The 19,833-nt window shown below is 38.7% G+C and overlaps 5 protein-coding genes across 6 annotated transcripts; 3 read left to right on the top strand and 2 right to left on the bottom strand.

Moving 5' to 3' along the window:
- Positions 1 to 15: 15 nt before the first annotated feature.
- LOC126629210 (zinc finger A20 and AN1 domain-containing stress-associated protein 5-like) lies at positions 16 to 1,051 on the top strand. The gene has a single exon (XM_050299163.1). It carries the CDS (start codon positions 246 to 248, stop codon positions 741 to 743), a length of 498 nt encoding a protein of 165 aa, XP_050155120.1. The 5' UTR covers positions 16 to 245; the 3' UTR covers positions 744 to 1,051.
- Positions 1,052 to 2,638: 1,587 nt separating this feature from the next.
- LOC126629211 (sm-like protein LSM7) lies at positions 2,639 to 6,000 on the bottom strand. Its single transcript, XM_050299164.1, has 6 exons — positions 5,858 to 6,000; positions 5,535 to 5,600; positions 5,366 to 5,447; positions 4,851 to 4,922; positions 4,680 to 4,732; positions 2,639 to 2,962 (listed from the first exon to the last, which is right to left on the bottom strand). The coding sequence occupies exons 2-6, from the start codon at positions 5,535 to 5,537 to the stop codon at positions 2,873 to 2,875; spliced, it is 300 nt and encodes a 99-aa protein (XP_050155121.1). The 5' UTR covers positions 5,538 to 5,600; positions 5,858 to 6,000; the 3' UTR covers positions 2,639 to 2,872.
- A 723-nt stretch (positions 6,001 to 6,723) lies between these two features.
- Positions 6,724 to 8,213, top strand: LOC126627703 (60S ribosomal protein L31-1-like). The gene is made up of 2 exons (XM_050297215.1): positions 6,724 to 6,891; positions 7,798 to 8,213. The coding sequence occupies exons 1-2, from the start codon at positions 6,803 to 6,805 to the stop codon at positions 8,078 to 8,080; spliced, it is 372 nt and encodes a 123-aa protein (XP_050153172.1). The 5' UTR covers positions 6,724 to 6,802; the 3' UTR covers positions 8,081 to 8,213.
- Positions 8,214 to 9,830: 1,617 nt separating this feature from the next.
- LOC126628135 (protein gamma response 1-like) lies at positions 9,831 to 13,015 on the top strand. Of its 2 annotated transcripts, XM_050297723.1 has the most exons (4): positions 9,831 to 10,055; positions 10,098 to 10,216; positions 10,499 to 11,638; positions 12,085 to 13,015. In XM_050297723.1, the coding sequence occupies exons 3-4, from the start codon at positions 10,501 to 10,503 to the stop codon at positions 12,801 to 12,803; spliced, it is 1,857 nt and encodes a 618-aa protein (XP_050153680.1). In that variant the 5' UTR covers positions 9,831 to 10,055; positions 10,098 to 10,216; positions 10,499 to 10,500; the 3' UTR covers positions 12,804 to 13,015. The 2 variants fall into 2 exon arrangements, with proteins under 2 accessions (XP_050153680.1, XP_050153679.1); XM_050297722.1 differs by lacking the exon at positions 10,098 to 10,216.
- A 5,016-nt stretch (positions 13,016 to 18,031) lies between these two features.
- LOC126629754 (DNA damage-repair/toleration protein DRT100-like) lies at positions 18,032 to 19,592 on the bottom strand. Its single transcript, XM_050299867.1, has one exon. It carries the CDS (start codon positions 19,435 to 19,437, stop codon positions 18,331 to 18,333), a length of 1,107 nt encoding a protein of 368 aa, XP_050155824.1. The 5' UTR covers positions 19,438 to 19,592; the 3' UTR covers positions 18,032 to 18,330.
- Positions 19,593 to 19,833: the final 241 nt, after the last annotated feature.

Genomic DNA, 19,833 nt, shown 5'->3' with positions numbered 1-19,833 from the left:
ATTACCGACCCTTCAGTCCTTCATAATATCCCCCTCCCCATTTCTCTGCTCCCATCGCCCGTCCAAACCTCTCCTCTCCTCTCTCTCTCTCTCTAAAAACCACAACTTTTTCTTCCTTTCTCTCTCTAGAAAAACCACACCCTCCATTTTTCTTTCTTTCCATCTATCTATATCTCTGAAAAAACAGAAGAAAAAACAAAGAGAGGAGAGCGATCGATCGATCGATCAGAATTTGAGTGAAAAAAATGGCACAGAGAGCGGAGAAGGAAGAGACGGAGTTCAAGGTCCCCGAAACTCTAACGCACTGCGTCAACAACTGCGGCGTCACCGGTAATCCCTCCACCAACAACATGTGCCAGAAGTGCTTCAACGCCGCATCGGCCGCCGCCACCACCTCATCGTCGTCTTCGTCCGCGGCGATTTTGAAGTTTTCTGCAGAGAAAAGTCCGAGATCTACCTCATCCTTCAGCTTCGAGGCCCCGGCCGAGACCTTCCGGAAGACGACGGCGTCGGAGATCGCGAGATCGGACGAATCGCCGAATAGGCGCGTGGTCAATCGGTGCTCCGGATGCCGGAGAAAGGTCGGGTTGACCGGATTCCGGTGCCGGTGCGGCGAGCTCTTCTGCTCCGAGCACCGGTACTCCGACCGCCACGTGTGCAGCTACGACTACAAGGCCGCCGGTCGCGAGGCCATCGCGAGAGAAAACCCCGTGGTCAAGGCCGCGAAGATCGTCCGGCTCTGACCGGTTTGACAATTATACATCGATTGAATTTGTAGAAATGGAAACGACTGAAAAAGTTTCGGAATTTCCTCGAGAAAATTTGAATAGGTATTTGTGGATCGATCGGTTCTCATGGCGCGTCTCTCCCGGAGATCATCAGCGATCGTTTAGACGAAAAGCAAAACGGAATTTGGAGATGGAGATAGATCGCTTCGTTAATCAAATTCTCTCTGAATTTTTTTTTAATTTTAATTATATTTTTGTGCTCTTATTTTTATTTTTTGTCGTGGATTGGAAATGATAAAAATTATTGTGATGGTTTTACGATATTCGATGTGTTTGTTGAGAGTTCAGCTTTTTTGTAATTTTAATATATTTTCTTCTCCCTGCAAACTTTGAGTGGCAGTTGAATGAACATTCCAGGAAGCGACAGGGTGTTTTTCGTCATTTAATATTCGCAACTGGAAATTCAGTTGCCGATGGTGGGAAGCAGTGGGGTCCGTGGAATGGACACGAGATGAGGTTTTACATTATTAATTTTATCGCGATTATTTCAATAGACTTCAATATATCGTTGGCATGTTGGCGAGAGGGCCTATGCGAAGCTGACGTGTGCGCGGTTTTGACTGTAAAAGCTGTAAAGCGTTGGAAGTGAGGTGAAAGGAACATTTGCGTGCGATAGTTGCTCGCTGTTTTTAATATAAAGAGTTTGTTTGAATGTGATTTTAAAAAAAAAAAAAAAACGTTTTTATTCATTTTAAAAGCTCATTCAAACGAATTCAAAGTGATGTGTGGCGGAGACCTCGAGGGCGATGAGATGGACGGCTGAGGTTGAGTGTTGGTGGGCGCGTAGAATAGAATAGAATGGATGACGTGGAGATGGGTGCGCGTGCCGTGGATGCATATCAATTGCGTTGTGTGGTGGGGCCCATGGTGGGTGTGGGGACCACCCGTTTCGTGACCTTTGAGATACATGAAAAGTTGTCAGAAAGGTCCATGTATGTTTTTTATTTTATTTTTGTTAATGTGAATGTGTATGCATGCATAGATGCATGCATGTGACATCGGACGACTCGGAGGCTGTTGAGTTTTGTCTTCATCGTTTTGGGAGGGTTTGGGTTGGTTGGAAGCTGGACTTGGAAGCATGGTTCTTATCTTAGTAGAAAATGGAAATGTAATTTAGTAAATAGAGATATAAGGTCAAATTGTAAGCACCAACCTCAACATGCATGGTTGGACTTGGCGGGTACTACACGAAAGCCTGTTCCCCATCAAATAATCCATCATTAAGAGCTAAATTTTACAATAATCCCACAAATCCTTCAGAAATAAGAAATAAATAAGTAAAACTCTTGTATTTGTGTCGTAGGAGCTTCTTCTGTTTCTTGTCGGGTAAGATAAAATCTGAAATTGTGGTCTATCGGTAGCAATAAGTAGCTTCTTGTTTTATGGTACGAGGGGAAAAAATTGACAATGATTTAGGGGAGGGGGAGTTTCGAGCCCGAAATGGATGGATAGAACTCCAACACCTTATTCACTAGGACATTGGACCGTTTAGTGATATTAGAGATGGAGAGGCAACTAATACTTAGAGCTAGTTTGGTAAGGGCAGCGGTAGCAGAGTTGTTAGAGGTCGGGGTTGTGGTGGCAGTGGTAGGATTGTGGTTATGGTGGTGTTGGTGGTATTGACGGCCATGATGATGGTGATGGTTGTGGCTGTTGTGGATACAATGTGGCAATTATAGTTGTGATGGTGGTGTTGGCAACATTTACTCACGATTGCAATGATGGTGGTATAATTGTTTGTAGTGGTAGATGGTGGCAATCACATTGTTCAACTATAAAATATGAGGTGAAATAAACTAAACCGTAGTGCCGAGTAGCAGGAAAAAAGTTTGTAGTTGACTAGTTGAGGATAGGGCAACTCGAGTTTGATTATGCAGAAACATCCAATAATTTCCATAACAAATTTCTTAATAGATGTCTAAAGATAAAACGGAGTCATAAAGTTGTTAATGTTTTACATTAGTCACTAATCAAATGTGCTATGTAATTTAAAGGCCAAGGGCATAACCACCCTAAAATATGCACCTCATCACGGTTTCTTATCAGCACTGTCGTGAGCAGAGGGGCACGACAACGTCTCAGTTTTAGGCACCATCTGGCTGGCTAAAAGGGTTGGCGATCTCATCTGTACCATCTGTCGGCGACACAAGCATTACAGCGGTTCCCCTGCAAACCTGACACCATAGTATTGCACACTCAGAACTTGTTGTATAGCACAATCTGAGCAAAATAACCAGTAATATAATACTAAATCCAAAAGAAGCAAACACACACAAGCGCTAACGAATTCCGAAAAGGTATTTTACTTTGCCGAATAGCTAAAAGCATTGGATAGTTCACTGGGCACAAGCACTTTGCCAAATAGCTAAAGCAGGAACTGAGTTTCTGATTTAGTGGGAAAATGCATATGGAGGATTATCTGGATTGGAAAACTAGTTTCGAGACTCACTTAGAGTGGAAGCTTGTTAAGGTTAAACCGAAAAATACGGCCCTTTCAATGGCAGAAGAAAGTTCGAGCAAATTTGCTCAACAAGGAGAAAACAGAATATGCAAAGCAGCTTTTAGCAGCTGATTAAATGATGGATTTGCAACAGAAATTCCACTCACTAAACCAGAAGGAAGGACCATAGACAAATATTTGAGTAAGTTTAATGGACTCGCAGTCTCTGTCGTGGCAAAATTAGCACTTTTATTCTCAAGGACGGTACTAGTTGGACTATTGTCTCAAAAATAGGTTGAATTTTTAAGTTGGCTACTAGATGGGGTAAGGAACTGAGGTACCAGTCATATAACTCAATTACATCAAGAGACAATATTGAAGATGAAGTTATGTGTGTCAAAGTTCCCACAGATTCATGTCGCATTATGTAATAAAAAAAATAGTTGTACGATGACATGATGCATTAAATAAAGCCAACAAGTATTGGTCCGAAGAGTAAACAAGAAGTATACAAGTTTGCATACTCTAAGATAAGTCACTAACCCCCCCAAAGGATCAAATGAATTTTTCACCTTTGAGAAGTTTCAAATTATGAGCAAGCGATGGGTAGTCATGTGTGCATTGTCTGAGAGGAATTTAAAGGATGACCAGCCCTAGAATTGACCGAGCAGAACTTTAACAACATTTGAAAGACTTCAAAGTGTAACTTAGTGATGATTTTGCAGATGAGTTCTCCATTGATAAAATGCAAGAACCATGCCAAAAGATTAAGTTCATCTAGCCATGATCTTTTATGCTTAGAAAAGTTAGCATGTTGGTCCCGTGCCCAACAGAAAACTTAACACTAAAAAATAATCTCAGGTTTCACCCAAGATGCCTCAAAATTCCATGATATGCTATAAGAAAAGTACCCAAAAGGCAAACTATATTCAAGAATTAACACAGTTTTTAAGCAAGATTCCAACCCAATTGAACTTGAAGTTTCTGTGATTTAGTTATATGAAGGGTACTTTGCGCACTTGTTTTCCTATTCTTCGGAGCAGTACCCTACTGATCATACACGCGGACTTGTTTTACTAATCTCAGAGCTTTTCCCTATAGTTGGATCAGCTTGGGGGGTATTCCCCTAATTCTAGTCAAATATAGTTGACTAATAAAGCAGGGAGGTCCAAGCCATTTTCTTAACATGCTAAGCTTCTCTTGGGTCTGATGATTATTCTTTCTTTACTAATTTTCCCCTTAGATTTTCATTTCTCCTCTTACTGCTATATTCTCACTGCTGTGATCAGATAATCAGAAAGTATCACAACCAGGCATACCATAAATCCTAACAACTTTAGGCATAGTTGAATACTACTAAACCAGCAGCCAAAATCTATATGTATACATGAAATTCCTGCGCTGTTTTTTTTAAAGATCCTACGACAAAGATATACTAGAAGAATACATACTATGAGGCCAAGGCGCCTGGTCTGATCAGTGGTCTTCAATGGATCATCAGAATCTGCAAAGCAAGGGAAAGATTCTCAAGTCAACTAAGCATTCACTAGGAAAGTTCCCAAAATCGTGAAGTTTAAACACACACATCGTAAATGGTTTCTGGAATGCTGTGAAACATTTACCTCTTAGAAACTCCACTGCTTCATCTAGGACAAGGTTTAACAACTGGTCATATCCTTTCAGAGTCCCTGTCACTGTAACCAAATTCACAACAGAAAATCAAATTGTGCGTATAAAATAGGTCATAAGAAAGCTCAAAAAAAAAAAAAAAAAAAAAAACTCCCATTAATATTTTCCTAACGAGCGCGATGTAAATCCTGGTGTCATTAGTTTCTCTTCAGTGTCACCACATATCCTGGATCATATCATAACATATTTACTGTACAACCTACAACGGGTGTGGATTTCTACATTCTAAATCTTCGAGGTTGTTTGATTTGGATCTTGAAACCTCCTATTTCGGGTTACACAGAACCAAAAATTGCTTGAAGTATGACACCCTGCAAGAAAAACACTTAACTAAACCTATCGCTACCGCTAATCAAATAACCAATAACCAACAACAATGTGCACATAATCCAGAATCTAAAATTAACTAACTAGAATTCATTTGAAAAATTCGGCAAAGTACAATAACCTTGTCTCCCGCCGGTGAGCTTGACTTGGACACCTTTGTCCACAAACTTGGCCAGGTCCAAAACTGTTTCTTTCCTCCCTGACTGAAACAAAAAAACACAATTTCAAAATATAATCAAATTCTTCAGCTTTTTTTAATTTTTATAAATCTTCGCGGGTTTCAAAATTACCATTTTTATTGAGCTCCGTTCGGTTCAATTCGCCGATGAAGCTCTCCACTCAAAAACCCTAAAATGCTATAAATTTTTGGGGAAAAAAACAACAAAAAGTTAGACAATTCGATGAACCAAATGGGAGTCCATCAAGTGAAAATTGAGTATAAAATTGTATAAACATTTAATCAAAACCTAGGGTTTCTGAAAACCCCAAAAGAGATCGAGGACTACTTTAAGAAATTGTGTACGACAAATTACCAGAAAAATTAACATAAAAAATTATAAGATTTAAAGAGAAATACTGAAGAAGTGACGCATACGAGGGTGAAAGTCAGTACCTTTATCTCTGTGATTTGGAAAATTAGAGAGATATGAGACAGTGAAGAAGATGAGACGCTTTGGCAGCTTAGCGGGAGCTTTTAGATTAGTTCAGGGTTTTGAGTTTTTATTTTTTATTTTTTATTTTATTTTATTTTTATATATACAAAAGGAGGTTTTTACCGATCTATCTATTTATAAAGTTGAACTGTAATTGATTAAAGTTAAAATTCATAAGAAAAATTAATGAATCGCTAAGACTTATTTTAAATATTATTTCTAAATAATTTAGCTAAATCACACATTTGCAAAAAAATTAAAAAAAAAAAATTTCGGTACTAAAAAAGTTTAGGAGATGGAAGATTGCCTAATTAAGTATTGAATTCAAAACAAATATGTCGTGTTGGATATTTTTACAACCAAAAAAATTATTCAAATCTAAAGTTATATTATAGTATTTAGACCAGCAAAACAACGGCTCGCATGTTTAATTTTTCGTAAAACATTCGCAAAATTGGGTTAAGAATATCATCACATCGACATTCCTTTCATTTTAAGTGAGAGGTCTTAAGTTTGAATTTCGTGGATGACGAATTCGATACCAAATTAGGCTGCCTATTGTGTGACTTAATCAAACTCTCTCTTCTCTTAATGTAAAAATATTGATGTATGAAAAAAAATTGTTATCCTAAATTTGGGCTGCGGTGTTTAGTTGGGTCTGGCCCAGTTTTTCCAAAACAAACCCAATTAAAGGATTAAAAGCAACTAGAAAGACAAAATTAACCTTGCATCTTTATCATAATAGTCAAGACAGTGATGTAGTTTAGTGAAAACATAAGGGTATTTAATGAAATGTCCATCAGTATATGATCGCCCTATCGCTAAAGCCCTAGGGCTTATTGAGCAGCCGACGGAGAGCAAGTTCATTGCAGCAGGGAGCCGGAGGTGAGCTCAGAGCTTTAACAATGGCGGAGAAGGGCCGCGGCAAGGGAAGAAAGGAGGAGGTAGTCACCAGAGAGTACACCATCAACCTCCACAAACGCTTGCATGGATGGTAAGCCCTCAGAATTTTACTGGTATTTTGTTCTTGGTTTAGATCTTAGTTTAAGGAGGTTAATTTGATTTTGATCTTTGTTTTTTAATGGTTTTATTTTGTGGGGTGTTTGAGCTAAAAGTGATGAAATAATTGTTTTTTTTATTGCATTTTTTAATTTGTTGGGTCATGGATCAAAATATAAGCTTTGGAGTGAGATAATTAGGGTTTTGAGCAGCTTTATCAATATTTTTTTTTTGTAGCTTCTTTCATTTCCTAAATCTTTGGAGAATTCCTTTTCAATGATGGTTTTATGTTTACTAGGGTATTGATTAGTTAGTTGCTTCACAAGAAGGCGAGATTTTCATTGTGCCCGGAACACAGGACGGTATGCCATAGAAGTGAGGGAAGTTTTTATTTCAAGTGTTCCTTCACTTACATAATGACATATGGCGTATGTGCCCGTGGTCGGGCACATTGAAAAATCTCTCCACAAGAACATTGTTGATGGTTTGTTCTTAGGAGAAAGTGAATTGTTGATTTGCCAACATTCTTTGATGTCCTCCTAGCCTTCGATTGTTATAGTTATTCACGGCTTAACTTGAAGGGTTTTGTGGGCAAAATGTGCCTTGTTTGTTAAATATTGATTACATTCTTGATTTTCGACATCGCCCAATTGGACACGAGGTGTAGTGGAGTATTAAGTTATGATGCACTGGTGAGAAGCCTGACCGTTTAGTGATTTAGAAGATTGAACGGTTACTATTTTCAGAAAGCTTCGTTAAATAAAAATATATGGTTATCTGAATTGCGTTGCAGGCTCCATTTCTGCAGCAGTGTTTCTCTATATGTTTCGCAAAGTTTGGCATTAGTTGGGCAATTTGCTTATCACACTGTTAATTATCCGTTGTCTTAATTCCCATGCAGCACATTTAAGAAGAAGGCACCAAATGCGATAAAGGAAATCAGGAAGTTTGCTCAGAAGGCTATGGGAACCCCTGATGTCAGAGTGGATGTTAAGCTCAACAAGCACATATGGAGCCGTGGCATTCGGAGTGTGCCAAGAAGGGTACGCGTCCGCATTGCACGGAAGAGAAATGATGATGAAGATGCCAAGGAAGAGTTTTACTCGCTAGTCGCTATCACGGAGGTCCCTCCAGAGGGATTGAGTGGTTTGGGCACCAAGGTGATCGATGAAGAAGAAAGCTGAACTCCGTTTAAACCCCCATTTTTGTTCTAGTTAGTTGATCCCAATTTCGGTTGTACTTTTGTTTAATTGAGGATGTGTGGCCTGGTTTTGTCTGTTCTTGGAACTTTTAAATCAGAGCTTTTGAATGGTTTAATTAGTGTTTTGTCGTCTTTAGTATATCTCTCATCACGAGGTATACCCCGGTAGTGGCGGAGCTAGAATTCTAAGTGAGGATGGACCTTTCACAAATATATATATGCATGTGTGTAAAAGTTGAATTCTTAACATGTTAATATATGCAATTTGTGTAATCTTCACAAAACTGAAAACCTCTAAGAAGAAAAATATGTACAAACCTAGATAACCAAGTAAGAGGTAGATTGTGGAAGGCTAAAGAAAATACAAAGAAGTAGAAAATTAAGGATTAGGGGAAGAGGTGGGGGATTGCTTTAGAAAATTATAGGGTGTATAGTACCGTTAGCTGAGAGAATCAAACTAGTAGTGAGGTTGTTTTTTCCATTTAAAATGAAATTGCACGTCTCTTCTAAAAACTCCCCTACCAAACTCATTGTTTCATTAAACAGTTAAACAAATTCAAAACCAAAGCAGCCTAATGGCGTTGTTTGCTTCATCTTCTTCCATGAGGTTCACACACTCTGCAAATAAAAACTTGAAGTCATTGGTTGATTTCATACACCTTTCACAAAAGTCAGGATGGGCCTAGGACTACCCTAATCCTTTAGTGGCACCGCCCCTGTACCCCGGGTAACATTCTAGAATTTACCGGGGAGATTCAAAACACCTTGAAGGTGACCCAAAAGACTTCCAAGCTGTCCAACTTACGATTCAAATTCCTTTTGGCTAACGAGGTTTAGCTGATCAAGTTATGGTAAAGCAATGATTTTGTTGAGTGCATATCTAAGTTTACCCAAGTTGATTAGAGCTTTGCCCTCTGCTCTCTACACCCAAATTCGAATTCTTGGTGAATTATTTCTAGTCCACTCTAGCTTCTAAAATTACTTTTAATATGTATTGTTTAAACATGGCAACCTTTCATTGTAGGGGTGTGCTATCCACACATCCCAAATTACTTCCTACACACCCCTTGTTAATTTATGTTCGTTAATTTTATTCAATTCATTCGATCCGACAGTCGAAAATTAAAAGGTTACTTCCTACACAACCCTTCATTGTAATGTTCTTGTAATTGGATCTAGCTTACCAAGTAGTTTGACAAATGGTTTTTTTTTTTTAACATTGATATTATCTATATTAAGGGGGTGAGGGAGTGGGCTGAGCCTCACTGAGCTAACCATAAGAAATGTGGTTCAAATTCGCCTTTGGCGATGATTGAACTTAAGATCTTTCACTTACAAGTAAAGAGAAATATTACTTGACGGTAATACTAAGTAACAAGTATTTTGACATTTTAAAGAAGGGTAGTGTTAGGGAGACCAAAATTTTAAACCAAATAATGTGTCATCAATAAAAAACAAGTACGTTAATTGACACTTAATTAATAATCCAATCATCTACAACTACATCATTTGATTTAAAAAATTTTGATCTTCCAAGCATTACTCTCTACAATCTTCACTGTTCGATTCTTATATTTAATTTTCTAACGTTCAATTTTTTAAATTCAATCTTTACCGTTGATTTTCCAATCGACTCAATAATCTCGCAATATTTTTTAAATAGAGAGGGAAAAAAACACTTTCTTTACGACTTGCCTCCTTATTTCACAGTTTTACGTTGCAGCGCCTAGAGATCCTGCCCGCGAAGTTTCTTTTAAAACAACAACGTCCCGCCAGTCCTCCTGCCCAAAAATAATAACAAAACTCGCAGCCAAACATACCCGCTCAAACCGCAGAAGTTGCAGAGCCACTCACCAACACTCACTGGCAGACAGAGAGAGAGAGCTAGCGAACGATCATCAGGATGCCGTAATCTTCTGCATTGTACTCTCCTACGGATAGAGCTAACTTCCACTGAGGTAATTTCTCTCTCTCAACTCTCTTACTTTTGCGATTTTTAGAATTCATTTTTGTTGCAAATTAGGGATTTCAGAGAGGGGAAGTGGAATTGTGAGTTCTTAATTTTGAATTCGGCATTTGGAAGGGCCAAGATCCACACTCACTGCAACCAAAGAGAATCGTAATGTTCTCTCTGATTCAAATTGCTGATTGTATATATTTATTCATTTGGATCTCAAGCTATGTTAGTTCGTCGCAGCTTTTCGAGCTTTATGTGAAATTAATTGAATTTGCTTTGCTTGATTAGTGTGGATATTCTTAGGCATTGTTCTTTCTGCTTTTTGGAGATTGTTTGTCCCTTGCATTAAGATGAATTTCATTTTCTGTTTCATATTTTTCGATTTTAGCTATGGCTGCTTGTTTTGCTTATTTTTGGTTTTTGTTTGTTATGTAAAAAATTCAGAGATGGACTCTCTCAAAGTAGGTTGTGACCCCATTGACAGTGAATTGGAAGGTGTGGACTATGTCTCTGGGCTTAGTACTTTACTCGTTGCCACGATTCAGGAAGCCAAAGACAGGATTTCTCAGATTGAATACGTTTTCTGCAATCAGCTTTATACATACTTCGAATCCAAGTCTAAAAGCTTCCAGAAATTTGAAACCCAATGGAAAGAGAAGGAAAATGATCTCTTACGTCAAATTGAAACACTTCGAGCTGAAAAGCAACAAACCCTTGAAGAGAACCGCTTACTCAAGCTTGACAAGGGAAATCTGTCCAAGGAACAGGAAGAGAAGGTGAACCATCTACTTGCCGAACTGAAAGGTGTACAGTTCAAAGGTAATGAGCTTGAGCGAATGCTTAAGCAGAAGTCTACGGAAGTAGATAAGGGTATGGAATTGGAGAGTAAGTTGCTCGGAGTGATTCAATCCAAAGACGCTGTCATTATGGATAAGGAAAAACAACTGAAAGAGAATGAAGAAAGTAGAAACATGCTTCTTGCTAAATTGAGTGATCTTGAAAATAGAGTTGATGAACTCCAAGAGGAGCTCGGGGAAAAGATTAACCAAGTAGCCAATAGAAATGAGCTTGAAGAAAATTTATTTCGAAAGGTTGAGCATCAGTCTTCTGAGATCATGAATAAAGAAAAGCTTCTGAATGATCAAGAAGAAGAGAAAAAACTTCTCAGGGCCAAATTGGAAATTTTGGAAGAAAATGTTAGTCAACTCCAAAAGGAGCTCCTTACAAAGAACAATGAAGTGGAGGGTTATCTGAGGGAGAAAAAACAGTTTCTAGCCAAAGTAACTAGTTTAGAGGAAAAAGTTGATGAACTACAGGTGGATATTAGAGGCATGGCTGGCGAAGTGGCCAAAAGAAGGGATTCATGTGAAAAGTTACATCAACAGATTGAATCAATGACCTCGGGTTTACAGGCTGAGAGGAAGAAGTACACAGATCTTACTGGTGCTTACAAAAACCTGAAATCTCAGCACAAGTATCTCCGCACAAAGCTTGGTCTTACACGGGAGAATATGCTACCCCAGAATAAGTTGGAAGATAGAAGTGATTTGTTGAGATACGATCAAAATCCATCAACTTCACATGGTATGATGCTCTTTCTGTTTTGTTCTTTCCATCTTTATTAGTCTTTTGAAAATGAAGAATAAATACTCAAGAGAAAATGTTTGTTAGTACAAACTACAAACTTATGATGATCTGCCAAATGTTGTTTTACTGGATAATTTTGGGTCCGCCGATTTTCGTCTGTTACCTTTCAATTGAAGTTGTTGTAAGAAATATGTATTACTGGAATTTATGGTTCTTCCAATTATAGCTTTACTAGATGATATTGGGATGGCTGATCTTGTATGTTACTTTTGAATTGAAGTCCGAGTGGTATCTTTTACTTTTAAAAACATTTTCGATTCCTAAGTTTATATTAATAGGGGAATAGCACACATGCACGTAGCTTTAGCTTGTGGTTGGGTTTTCCATTGGGATTTCATTTCCTGGCACCCTTGTTTGATCGATTCATCTATTGCAAATTGTAGATCTTGTCGAGAAAAATCAGAATGCTTCTGCGTCAACTTTATGCACAAAAAAAGTGAGGAATGAAATCAGTTGTAACAATACCTTGGAGGATGTGAAAGGAGGCAAGCCAATTCAAGCAGCTAGTCCTATCTCTTCTACTTCCTTCTTCCCCATTGCACAAAAATGCCCTCCCACCTCAAAATCTGCCCCAGTAGCTGGGAGAAAACGGCCTGCTTCCAGCTGGGTGGATACTAGGACGCGTCAAGGCCAAGATGGGCCTGACCCACACGATGATTTTCTTGATACCCCACTTGAGAACATCAGAGGAAACTTGAATAAAGCGACAAAGGAACAAGTTCCTGGTCGTCCAGTTCCAGTTCCAGCTCCAAATGACATGAATGTAGATAGCTCAGATGATGAAACACAGGATGTGAACACTGTAGTTAGGCCACAGAAGCAGCAGATGCCAGCTCCAGTGGCCGGTAAAAATGGTTTCAAGTTTGTGGAACCTGTAAGAAAGAAAGCTGAGCGGGAAAATTTGAAAGGAGTTGAATGCAAGCAGTGCAAAAAGTTCTATGACGCTGTCCTTCCCAATGAAGGCTGTGGTAAGGACACTGATAATAATAAGCATAATTTTCGCTGTGAGCACCATGAAGGTGTTTCTCGTCATCGGTATAGGTATGCTCCCCCCCTTACTCCAGAAGGGTTTTGGAATATTGGATTTGAATCTGAAATGTGATATTGAGAAATTTTTTATTCATTTTCTTTTTGTAGATCATTGATTTGTAGTGATATTTAATTTCATATAAAAAAAAGGTCCAAAAAACTCTTTTCCTAGAAATTTGTCAACTAATAAACAGTAGTTTCATAATTTGACATCATCTTGTAATATCCTTTATTACAGGACACAGTATTTGAATTTTAATTTCTGAATTTGGAATTATAAAATCATCTGCTAAGTATTTTAGGTTGAGAACAGAACACCATGGAACTTCCTTGGTTTTTGAAAAGCTTATTTGTTTTGAATATCTAGACCCATTAGATGATGATATCTTTATGTGCTAAACGTCTTGATCTACTTGCTTGTCAAGCAATTCTCGGTTGCCTTTGAACATGCTTATATTTACCTCATGTATTACTTATGAGACTTATTGGCATTGCTTGCTGTTTAGTGTGTGCCTTTTGATATAGCTTTGAAAATGCATAATCATGTGTATAATTAGGTTAAATGAGTCCTCCACAATTAGAACTCTGAGCGCGTTGCTGCAACACCAGTTTCTCTTCTTTCCTGTGGTAGACATTTTGTCAAAGTTCAGAATGGGTTGTTAGGACTCAACCGTTGTATAAATAATTTAAGAAAAACTAGAGTCAAATTGCATGCATGACTAAACATTTTCTGTTATGAAATCTTATCCTGATAAAAGCTCTACGGGTTAGAAGTGTCGAGAGAGGGTCGGAGAGTAAGTTAGGATTCGGGTTAAGTCTATAGTTCGATTCCCTTAAGTTCGATAATTGGGTTAGGATTCGGGTTAAGTCTATAGTTCGATTCCCTTAAGTTTGATAATTAGGTTAGGATTAGGGATTAATCTGTTTAGGGATGGGAAAAATAACCATGGGTTTGGGTAACCACAGTTACCTGCCCATTTAAAGTTCACGGTTACGGTTATATGTAATTGTTTAGACGAACAAACGATTATGGGTACAACCGTTTATCCATGAAATTTAAATGAGCGGTTATGGGTATTACCCGCAATTATAACGGGTATCTACCAGTTATGGGTATTATCCGCGGTTATAACGGATATCCATTTACCCATTTAATTTAATATATGTAAAATTTAAAAAATAAATAAAAACCCTAAATTTTCTATCTCTCTGCCAGCCTCAAAGTTTCAAACGCCCCGTCCCCCGCTCATCTCTCCCTCCTTGTCGTGCTTCGTTCGTGGTTGTAAGCTTTTATGTCGAACGGCATTAATCTCTTGTGTTCTGATTTGATATTGTTTGTATCGTTTTCGCCTACGATGGTAATATTTGGTACTTTTGTTAAAATTTGCTTTTGTTTGCGCATAAAAGTACAACAAATCAAATGCAAGAAAGAACACAAATAAGTCAGTTTCATTGTCCTTTCTACTTTTAGTAGTATAACTTGTAGCACTCGCATTCATCTCCATAGAGCAACTCCATCCCTAAAAAAATGTGTTAGCACCCAGCCCATTTGATCCACTCAATGAACAGTGATAGACCCCAATGAACAGTAATAGGCCAAATGCATTTCCACTTCTACAAAATGTGTTGGCACCCAGTTCATTTAAAATATTATTAAATTTTTTTATAAAATAATAAATACAAAAATTGTTTTAATTTTGGATATGATTTTTAACCAATCTCGTCACGCCATGTGTCATTATCATAATAAAATTACATAAACTCATCAAATAAGCTTAAAAAACACACTAAATGAAATTACATAAACTTATCAAATAAACTTAAAAAAAACACACTAAATAAACTAAGAACTTTATTGTTCCACCACAAGATCCTTTTAATTATCTTGAACTTGTTACAATCCCCATTGGTGCTCAATCAAGTTACTTTGATGGGTACAGTGCCAGTATGGCTCTTGTAATGAAGTGTACTACTCAACGATTAATTGATTGTAACATCTATCCCGTTCCAATGGCTCGTGTTGCACGGGATCTTAGGTGCTGTCATGAGCATAATAGATACGTGTTTTTAAGTTGTTTATTATGTTCGGCTCGTATTCGTCGATGGCATCATAATCAAACTCATCTTCCACAATCATGTTGTGGAGAATGATTCACGTCATCATGATGGATTGAAGTGCCTCGACATCAAACATTCTGGCAACTGACCTCACAATCGCCCAATGAGCTTGCAGGATACCAAAACAACGTTCCACATCCTTCCTACAACCCTCTTGACATTTTGCAAAGTGTTTTTCATTTTCACCCTTCCTTAGTAGCCTTCACAGATCTATAGGCGTCGGTTTTCGGAGGTACTCCTTCGTATAAAGGGCTTCGATTGCGGAGCAAAACCGCATCAGGGACTCAAAAACAGTTGATTTTCCCATCCTCATTATGTCATCCACTTGATCTGTAGATGCTCCATATGCAAGCATCTGCAATGCAGCAGTAACTTTTTGCTCAATAAGACGACCTAGAACATGAAAAACATCCTCTTTTTTTTTTGCACAAAGTATTGATCATGGTTGCAAATAGCACTCATGATTTTCTCAAACAAACTTCATTGCATTCTAAAACGACATCTAAAAACATGATCAGGGAATACACAGTTGGGGATAAAATAATCTTTCAAAAGATTTCAAATTCAAATTTTTTTTTACCGTTCGAAATCCAACGGCACAGGATCAGCCACGTGGCCTCCCTATCGTTGTGCTGAGTGCGCCTGCGCAAACAGGCCCCGACTTTGGATTCTTGTAGGCGACGCGCGTGCTTCCCACGCGCCTGGCGCAAAAAAATTTCAAACGGCCTCTGACGCCATGCTGGCGTCATATGGGCTAGTCAACAAGCCTGTAGATTTTGGGTCGGCCTGTGGCCTGGTTTGGGCTGGGGTGGAGCAAAAATAAGGGAGGTCGATCCATTTTTTGGGCTGGGTGCCAGCTTATGAGGCTAGGGTGGAGTTGCTCTTAGTTGCTGGTTTAGGTACTCACTGTATATTACATGATGTGGTTCTGCATTGGATCAGATCTTATTGGCGATAATGGTAATGCATAAGAGTATGTATACATACATAAATACGCATATGATCCTGTAATATCTGATTTTTAAACTTTGTAATTACTTGAAAATAATGTATAGATACAAAGTACTAATCGGAGCAAGTCTTGATGTATGAAAATAAGTGTTATGAACTTAATCGAAGCAAGTCTTGATGCATGCTAAAATGTACGTACTTATAACGGTATTTAATTATCAGAAAACGAAAATTATGACAAATTTTTCTTTTGTAATTTTCAAGTTTTTAAAAAAAGAAAAACATGTAGACGGGTGAAAAATAGGTAAATGGGCAAAAAAAAGGATAAATGAGTTCAAAAATAGGAAAACGGGTAAATGATTATGATTAAATGGGTAAACGTTATGATTAAATAGGTACACGGTTATGGGTATGGTTAACCATTTATAAACGTTTATGGGGATGAATATATCCGTTTATGCAATTACACAACGGGTAAACAGTTATGCGGGTTTGAACAATAACCGTGGTTATCCGTTCGCCATAACCGTTGCCCATCCCTAAATCTGTTGTACATTTATGAAGAAGCATGGGATGCGGAAGACGTCCCCGTATTAAAGGAGGTTTGATTAGTTTTACAGACTGTCTGTGCTGCTCTCTATTGAATTCTTGGGACCCAAATTCCTTTCAGCTGTCCAATTTTGGCCTCTGTGAATCCAGACTGGTCTTGTGACTCTTGTCCCCCAATGGGGTATGGTGGGTGGGTGTATTTGGCGTCAACCCGCGCATCTTAGCAAAACCATGCTCGTCTTTGCCGCCGTGCGCTGGGAGTTAACTGTGTCTGTCTGTACTGTGAAGTCTTGGGGTACTGTTAGTCTGTCACTGTTTTAGTGAGTAAATTCAACGGAAGAGTGGGCGCAAATAGTTAAGAGGAAGAGCAGGTACCCTGGACATGCATATGTGCTTGTATTTATTTGCTGTGTGAGATCCTTGACCTAAATGGAACATAAATGGTGGCAATTTAATGCTTCGGAACTACCATTCTCACACATGCTGAATTTTTTGTTTGGATATTTAGTACAGAACGGTAAAAAGTTATGTTACGAGGTTGATTTTTTACTGTAGATGCATAAGCAAAGTCATAATGCATCAACAGTTCGTGCATGAACGAATGACTGTAACATTATAATTACTTTGTGAGATTGATTTCTGTCATTAATGCATGCATGTAAAGAGCTCACAGTACTTCAATGGTCCGTGTTACCGTGTGTGAGCGGGTGACTAGCATTTTTATTACTTTATCTAATTGCACGACTAATTTCTTATCATTAATGCATGTATATAAAGAATTCAGAGTGTGTGAACAATGTGTATAAGCGAATGACTGTAACATTGTCAGTTACTTTTATTTAAATGCCTTGCTCTCTGTTGTATAATGTAGCAAATACTGTTGCTACTTTTTTTTTGATACATCAAAAGAGAAAAGGTGAAAAGGTGGAAAACTATTGAGCTTTGAGATTTGTAGCATCCTAACTTTCTGAGTCGTATCAAAGCGTTATCCCATTGTCCCTCAATTATTCCATGCATTCATCATAGAGATATGAGTTGCTCGCAATCTTTTCCCACCGACTCCAAATCTGTAAGTGTTGTGGGAAACTTATGATGCCTTTCACATGCCTTGGGTTTGTCTTTTGCCAAAAGCTAAAACAAGCACTGCTCCAAAGTAAAAGTAGATACAAAAATCCTTAAGTTTCATTTTCAATTGCAAACCAACTTACTCTAAATTCATTCCTCAATACTGCGCGTCTCAGTATTGAATGGTACAAGAAATAGAAGGCTAAAATAATAATAAATAAATAAATAAATGTAAACATTTGTAAAAATCAAAATTAACGTCTAAACATCTATAATATTGAATGATAAGTAGCACTGTAGCTATACCTATCAATTTGATCATTTCCAAACTGATATGTTGTCAAATTGCATTCAAACATGTTTACATATTTACAGTCGAAAATATAACGGGATAATTTTGTAAGCAATCACATGTAAATTGTATTTGAAATTTGAGAATTATCATTTGCATTCTAAATTAGTCATTGTGCACATTACGTATTTTAAACAATCGATTTTATTATGTGACAATTCATGTTTATATCGATCGATTATGTTCCTCTACATCTAACATTGGGTAGACCTCATCATACAATAATTTCCTAGCTTTAATAAGAGGCAATTTTTAAGCATTTGAGATTACCAAGTAGATAATACCATTTCCCATGCAAATAATACACAATATATAAATAATACATTACAAATATCTCTCTCTCAATCTTATGAAAAAGATATTGTACGTGATGCTCTATTTCACGTGCATGCATATGCATTTCTGCCTTTTTCTTTATCCTTTCAACCAAATTATATAGAACTTAATACTTTTTTTATAAAATTAAAAAAAAATTATATAAAAAAAGTGCATATGCCCGGAACTTCGGAGTGAAACGAAACCGGTACGATAACTTATACAATCCATACCGGCCGAATCCACACGATCAACAAGTACTCAGCGGGTTCCCGCAGAGGCAATCATTGTTGGTAAACGACGACACTTCCAGGTGATCGAACGGGTTCCCCACAGGAATCGCCCCGCACAGGTGGTTGTGGCTGAGATCCAAGTGCCCGATATATTTCGCCGCCGATAATGAACCGGGTATCGGGCCCTTTAAATTGTTGTACGATAAATCCAGTGCCATGAAGTACGAATTTCCGTGGAAAACGTCCGGTATGTTACCTTCGAACCCATTTCGGCTCAAATTTAAGATCCCCATACCCCGATTGCTCAAAACGGACGCTGGCAATTGACCCGAAAACTTGTTTCCGTCCAAATTCAACGTCGAAAGAACCTGCATTTTCCCAAGACAGTCCGGTACGGAACCCCACATTTGGTTCCTGGACAGGTCCAGGTCGGCCAACCGGTTCATGTTGCCAATGGAATCGGGGATCGACCCGGTGAGCTGGTTTCGGTTCAGCAGAGCCCGGCTCAGCATCTTGAGTTTTCCGAAATCGGCCGGTAACTCGCCCGTGATTTGGTTGTTGCTGAGGTCCATGTGCATTAGCCCGGAGAGGCCAACGAGACTCGCCGGAATCTTACCGGAGATCTGGTTATCGGCGAGGTTGAGGACTCTGAGCATCTTGAGGTTGCCGATATCGGCCGGAATCTTGCCCGAAATCTTGTTTCCGACGAGATCGAGAACTCGGAGGTTGGAGAGGGTGGTGAGGCATTGGGGGATCTCACCGGTGACCCCCTTCCAGTCAGCGAGAACGAGGGTAGTGAGGCGGTCGAGGCTGCAAATTTTGGGCGAGATAGATCCTGACATGAACCCGGACTGACCGGATTTCTTGAGTATGGGGTCCTCCGATTCGCCTCGGAGATTAATGTCGACGACTCGGCCGGTTGTGGGATCGCAGCTGACTCCGTACCAGTTTACGCAGCAATCGGTTCCGACCCAGGAGTTGAAGATGCCCAATGAGGAATCGGTGAGTCCGGTTCTGATGGATTGAAGTGCTGCTAGGTCTGATGGGGAACAAGAAGAGCTCACAGTAGAGACAATGGCACAGAATGTTGCCACTGAGATTAAGAGCAACCTCATCATCTTCATGGTAGAGAGAGAGAGAGAGAGAGAGAGAGGTTCTCTCTAGCTGTTCACTTGATAAGAGTGGATGGATGTCTGTGACTGTAAGTGTTATTGCATGAGAGAGAAAGAGGAGAGAGAGAAGCGGAGATGGGGGCTTGGAAGTTGATGGAGTGAGATATATAATATATATGCAGGAGCACCAAGGATGTGAGGGCAACAGAGGTTCACTGTGCATGTGCTTACAGGTTTAAGGATTTAATCGAATATCTATGAAGCATGGATACAGATACGGATACGGCGATACGATACGACACGACACGCGATACAGAAAATCTCTAAAAATTAAGATACGATACGTTATGGATACGGCAAATAAAAATATATATAGCAACAAAAATATACATTTTAAAACATAATTCA

Source organism: Malus sylvestris, chromosome 7 (genome assembly GCF_916048215.2).
Source record: "Malus sylvestris chromosome 7, drMalSylv7.2, whole genome shotgun sequence".
Taxonomy (NCBI): Eukaryota; Viridiplantae; Streptophyta; class Magnoliopsida; order Rosales; family Rosaceae; genus Malus; species Malus sylvestris.
Note: the sequence above shows the minus strand (reverse complement) of the source record. Positions and strands in the feature narration are given on the sequence as shown.